Raw genomic sequence first — 6,218 nt, forward strand, 5'->3', positions numbered from 1 at the left:
AATGATTGAAAACACTGATGGTTATCTAGAGAGAACAATTTTAATCCAACCCTTACACAAACACCTTGGGGTTCAATCCGTCTGAAACCCCACAGAGAGTAACAAAAGATGCTTCTTTCCTCCCCACCTCCAAAAAAACCAAAAAAAAAAAAAACCAAAATGTTTCCAGTATTTCCAGTCTCACCATCATTATACTTTAGTGACATTCCCCAACCTCATAAATATCTCAATGTCTTGTTCCAATTAGTTCCGCTCCCTGAGATAAACCGTTTTCAGACTCCACTTGGTGCTCTGTGTTTAAGCAGGACACTGTAGGTATTCAGCTGTAATCTCACCACTCTATCCCAGCCCCCTCCCCACAACCCTTTTTCACCAGGATCAGAGATGGACAGAAATCCTGGTCTCTCCAGCGAACAGTCAGGATGAAGGCCGGACTTGATCAAACCCATCAATAGTTAATCACCTACAGCTGAGGCCTGACACCAGAGTCCGCTCTGAGATGATACTGATGGGCAGATCCACAGGGTGTGAGAAGGGGGAGGGGGGGGGGGGGGGGGCAGCGTAACCATCACTTTCCAGACCATGGAAACAGGAGCGAGGCCTGAAATGACTCCGAGAAGCAGGCGCACACAAAGGCGGCCTCTGGAGAGGTTGATGGCGAAATTGATTTAAGAAAGGAAAATCAGTGCAGGCACGTGCATGACCTTTGGCGCGACACCAGATCCGCGAGCCGTGATTGAAAGAGACAGCTGGGCCAGTGAAACGCTGGAGCGCAGCCGATAAATTGGGCCTGAGCTGAAAGAAAAAAATGGCCCTCGCCCTTATACGACTGCTGTGTACTGTACACACTATCCCGTTTTCAGGGTTAGGGCACTTTACATACATAAAGCCCAACCCCTCAATCTCAGCCAGGGTAACACAAGCAAAGCTCTCCCCCTGATTTGTTCAAGAAACAGAATATTTCCTTCGCCCGTCGAGCGCCAAGGGGCCCCTCCACTGAGTGGCCTGAGAATGAGATGTGAATTATTCATCCTGGCCTCAAAAAGCCATTAAAGAGAAACCCGAACATTAACCCGAGAGAAGTTATTGCTGGCAAAAAGAAAAGACCAGGAGTCAAGCTGACATAAAAGCAGCCCGTGTCAACCTACAGGGTAGAAAAGGCACTTGGAGGGAGCGCCGTCATGCTTCCTGTGTTAAAGAGTGACATACTGAGCATTAGTGGGTCCTTACACAGCCAGCACTAAGCATAGACATTAGTCTCTACTTCAGCAATACATGCTGCCTGGCATCCACCACTTCCCTTGTAAACCTGTACATTTTGCTGTGGTTGCATGCATACATACCCTGACACGTGTGTGTGTGTGTGTGTGTGCGCGTGTGTATGCATATATATATGCATCAGAGAAGAGGTTTTGATCTGGGCGAGTAAGTGGCAGTTTAGGGCAAACAGAACTTATTGTGCTGATAGTGAAATTTTCCTGTTACCCAATCTAGACATTATTGCTGCTTATTCCTAAATGAGGAAGTTCTTTGTCAGGATATGTTACGTGCCACTTACCAGCTTATCCCTGCTACACTGAGCTGGCTGGAGCTGTTTGGGAAAACACCGCTCATCTTGTCTTTTACATTGACCCGTTTCAACAAGTCAATAGAAAGCCTTCTGAGGAATACTCTATTCTCACCCGCCCAGTTAATTAGTGAGCGCAGCTCCTTTGGACTGTCATGCCTGTACATCTCTATCTTTGAATGTGTGCAATAAGGAGCTTAACTAATTCTTTTGGAACAATCACTGATTCCTATCGCAGTACAGCGCTACAGCTTATACATTTGGGGGTGTCAACATATACATTGGAAACAACCTAATTGGTTCTGAGGCCCACAGTAAGGGAATCTGATACCCAGGTAGCACAGTTTGAGTTTTTTTTTTTTTTTTTTTTGGTTATTTTTGCAAACATACATATGACACGTGATCTTAAACCATTGGGCCCACAGACATGCTACCTTCACCAACTTATATTTCCTGCTCTATTCTTGGGAATTGATCACACAAATTTGGATAAACAAAACAAAACAACCGTGACTCAAACAAGTTTTTGAGATCTGGATCGGAACTGTGAGTCCCAGATGATCTGTGTAGACCTGTAGTCACTTGCGTGTGGTCAAGAGTGGCAGTGATTGGTCGCATGGAATGGTGGTAATGGATTATACATTCTGGGGGAATGTTGGAACTGGATAGCTATTGCTCGGTGTGGGATAATGGTGTGAAGCTCATGACACTTCATTTATCTATCTTGGGTTTTCTTTGTAAACAATATCTTCTGGATGATTGATGCTGTTGACATAGCTTTCTCTAAATTACTCTTGATGTTTGTCTCTAAAGTCATTAGAGGAAATTTTGCAGATGGCGTATTTTTTTGGCTCAGAGAGGTATAAGGGTTTTTTTTTACCATTTTGCTTGATTTCAGTCCTGAGTGGTGCATGGCCCTTTGCTTGTAATATATTTGTCAATATTTATTTTCTATAATTGAACCTAATTGTCATTGCTGCTTCTGAGTATTTTTGCAATTCTGTAATTCTTGTACTATAAGGCAAATGGGTAGGTGGGTGAAGAAAGGGGGAAGAAATGATTTCATTGTCTTTCTGTTTTTGTAGCATCTGTGTGGTATGATAACAATTAGACAGATATAGAGATACACAGACAGATAGAGAGACAGACGGATAGATACAGAGGTACACACCAACACCAGCGGAGGATCAGACGACTTTTTTATTAGTCACTATTATCTGGCAACCTTGCGCTGCTGTTGTGCAGGTAAGAGTTGACTGAACTGAGTCCTGTGGCCACCAGCTTAAGACCCAGCAGAACAGCAGGTACACCTCTTAGCTTCAATACAAAAAAATCACACAAATAAATACATACACACGGTCATAAAGCATACTCTTATACATCTCTACGTGCCCTCGGGAGGTGCACTGACACTCAAAACACTTTAGGTGGATGCTGGTTCTTAGCAATGGATTTAGAATCGATGCCTGCGTAATTCTGCCCGTTTCTGCAAGCTTGAAATGCTTAGACAAAATTTCAAGTAGAGCTCTAAGCGTCCAGCTGCGTTCAAGGGCCTAAGAACCAGAACAGCAACAACGGCTACAATACAGTCCTCTTTTTCAGTCGGCTCGCACACGTTCAAAACAGCCTGTCAGAAGGTCCCCTGAAGCAGCAACAGCAGCGACATTTTTCACGGTTTCATCTGACGTCTGCATTAAACACGTTAACTCACCTCCAACTTCATTACCCTTTCGATTTTCGAAATGTGCTTTTAGATCCTATTTAATAATGTGAATAAATTATGTGATGTCACTCCTTTGTGATCAAAGCTACATCTAAAGTCTCAACGGTGTATTTACACAAAGCAAGGAGTGCTCCTTGGCAAGAAGCACTCATGCATTTGACAAAAAAGGTACAGTACCAAGATAACTGTTGTCAATTAGCTAGAAATTACATTTTTATATTAAAACAAAGAATGTAAATCTTCTATTATTAACTCTTTTAGAGATGTGTGTGTGTGTTTTTTTTTAATATTGACAAGGGCTTGTCAAATGTCCTTTCTGTGTAAACTTACAGCACACTAGTACTTTAACACAAACCAGAGTCATGAGGGTATGGCCGCTGAGTCTTGCTCTGCTCTCGTGATGTCACAATGTGCACGTTGGGTTAATATCACCATGGCAACCATTCCAATGCCTTCCAGAACTCGAAACGAAAATCGGTAAGTCATAAACAGCATCCTGGGTGGCACATGTGGGCGTGGCCCTGTTTGCCCTGCTCTCATTTGACTGGCCAGCAGGATCGAGTGAAAGAGGCAGGGCCACTCTGGAATGAGCTTCAGCCATCACTGGGGTAAATGACCCTCATTAAAGGAAACAAAGTTAGAATAGCTGTGGGGGAGGAGGTGGGGGAAGAGCAGTGGATGCCCAGAAACGCAGAGTGCGAGAGAGGGGATTGGTGCACGGCAGTCAGTAATCCCACTGGTCCAGCATGGCAGTGTGAGACCAAGTGGTGACTGAACAGAGTGATATGTGTGCTCTATTAAGAAAGCAGAGATGAAGCTCTTCCTTTTTCTAGATTGCAAAAGGTTGAACATATATTACTGAGTCTGCTAAAGGTTGTCTTCCTGTAAAGTCTTCAAGTCCTTCTACACTAGTGTAGAAAATACCTTGGCTAGAGAATAGCTTGAATCCACAGCCTGTGCCATGGATGGTGCAGTGGGGGTTGGTTGCTGGTACAGGCTTGCTGCTGGTTGGGTATCCTCACGGTCCCATGACCTTGTGAAATCATGGATAAAGGAGTTTCTGATTTGGCACCCCGGATGACCTGTCCTACGGGGCTCGGGGGATGGGGGGGGCCGGGACACAGCCGTTTCTGGGATTGGAGGAGAGTCAGGCCTCGAAGCCTCTTGCTCCTACCTCTAAATCCTCCTTTTCGGCCTTTATTTTCCCGCATCTGTTGCTTGTTAGCAGTGTGGCGTTTCCAGTTGGTGTGGCCTCTCTGCTGGCTCTCCGCCATCCAGACCTGAAGAGAGGCACTGGGGGCGTCTGGTTGTACACAACAGTCCTGTATCTGCTTTCTCAATTCTTTGTCTACTCCAGTCCTTTTCTTCCCCCCCCCCCCACCCATCCAAAAACACCTGGGGAATGCTCCTCACTTTCCACTTTCCACTAAAACTGCCAGTAAGTAAGAAGATGCATCTGTAGTGTTGAGGCGATCACAGACAGGAACGTGACCGTGACCGTAACAGGCGGGCCGGCTGGTCGGTCATCTGGGGCCGCAGAGCGGAGCAGGGGTTACCTGGGAGGGAAGAGAGAAAGGTGATGAATTATATGTATTTTTTTCCAAAAGAACTTGTTTCTCATCACTTTTGGGAATAAGAAATTAATTTGCAGGGCAGGAGTGTAGCATAGTGGGCCTGTAACCAAAAGGGTGCTGTTTTGATTCCCTGCTAGGGCACTGCTGCTGTTCCCTTGGGCATTTTTTTCTTTTACTCAGAATTGCATCAGTAAATATCCAGCTGAATAAATGGACAACATGCAAAAACTGTAACCTGTGTACATTGCTCTGGATAAGACCATCTGCTAAATGCCAGTAATAGAATGTAATATTGTTGCACAAATATTACATACTCATGTAGAATGAGTGAATTTACATTCGGTGCTTTCGATTTCTCCGACCTGACAGCAGGAGGTGTTCAGGTTTGCTGGCTGTAAACAGAGGTGTATTTGCATTGAGATGTCATCTGAGGACAATCCCCCACGCCTCCCCGCCCCCCCCCCCCCCCCCCCCCCCCCCCCCCGGCACACAGTTCAGCATCCGTGAGTTAACAGCGAACCTCAGTATGCGCGTGCCAACTATGACCCAGACAGACGACAAAGAGGCGACCTGGAAGTTTTGACGAGACTCTCCCGCTTTGAATAACCCCACAGCGCGAAAGATAAAGCCTGATTAAGTGTTCCCTGAGGGTGACTGATGCACTCTGAGTCACTGTCACTGGACTGCGTGTAAATATGAGGAAGGGACAGTGAGCTGGGGGGGGGTCCTGTGTGACTATAACCCATGTCATGCAGCCCTGTTCAGTCTAGCTGGGAAACAGGAAACAGCAATCGACCCTGTGTGGTTAATGCTGGTGTTCAGGCTGTAATGGGGTGGCAGGGAAGAACAGTGGTAAGAAGCAGGTCTCATAACCAAAAGGTTGTTGGTTTGATTCCCTGCTGGGGCACTGCTGCTGTACCCTTGGGCAAGGTACATAACCCACAATTGCCTCAGTAAATATCCGGCTGTATAAATTGATAACATATAAAAAACTGTAGCCTATGTAAGTCACTCTGGATAAGACGGTCTGCTAAATGACAATAATGTAATGAAATGTATTCCCCCCAGTGTGATCCAGGAGATCGAGGGCTTACCTTTCCCTCACGGGCAGAGCAGGGTTGGTGTTCAGGAAGGACAGCTGCTGCTCCAGGCTGCACACGCGGAAGGCCAGGTAACAGGAGGATAGAATCAGCAGGATGATGCTGCAGGTGAGAGAGAGAGAGAGAGCGGGACAGGTGTCAGGGCATGGTGAACGCTCCCACGCACAAGAACAGGACGGGATACCACCGCGGCTATCTCTCTGATCTGGGCGTGGAGGACGTCGGTGTGGCGAGTGCCAGGAACACAGCCGATC

At 46.2% G+C, this 6,218-nt stretch overlaps 1 protein-coding gene across 2 annotated transcripts in view; it reads right to left on the bottom strand.

The window, feature by feature from the left end:
- Positions 1-4,690: 4,690 nt before the first annotated feature.
- The window catches only part of LOC118782330 (GRAM domain-containing protein 2A-like), a 32,635-nt gene continuing 31,107 nt past the window's right edge, over positions 4,691-6,218 (bottom strand). The window contains exons 11-12 of one of the 2 annotated variants that reach the window (XM_036535643.1): positions 5,959-6,066; positions 4,691-4,846 (exon numbers count right to left, since the gene is read on the bottom strand). In XM_036535643.1, the coding sequence (XP_036391536.1) occupies positions 4,843-4,846; positions 5,959-6,066 (112 nt within the window). In that variant the 3' untranslated portion in view covers positions 4,691-4,842. Of the gene's footprint in view, positions 4,847-5,954; positions 6,067-6,218 lie in introns of those variants that run through there. The other variant, XM_036535644.1, reaches the window with a different exon arrangement.

This window comes from Megalops cyprinoides, chromosome 8, assembly GCF_013368585.1.
Source record: "Megalops cyprinoides isolate fMegCyp1 chromosome 8, fMegCyp1.pri, whole genome shotgun sequence".
Classification (NCBI taxonomy): domain Eukaryota; kingdom Metazoa; phylum Chordata; class Actinopteri; order Elopiformes; family Megalopidae; genus Megalops; species Megalops cyprinoides.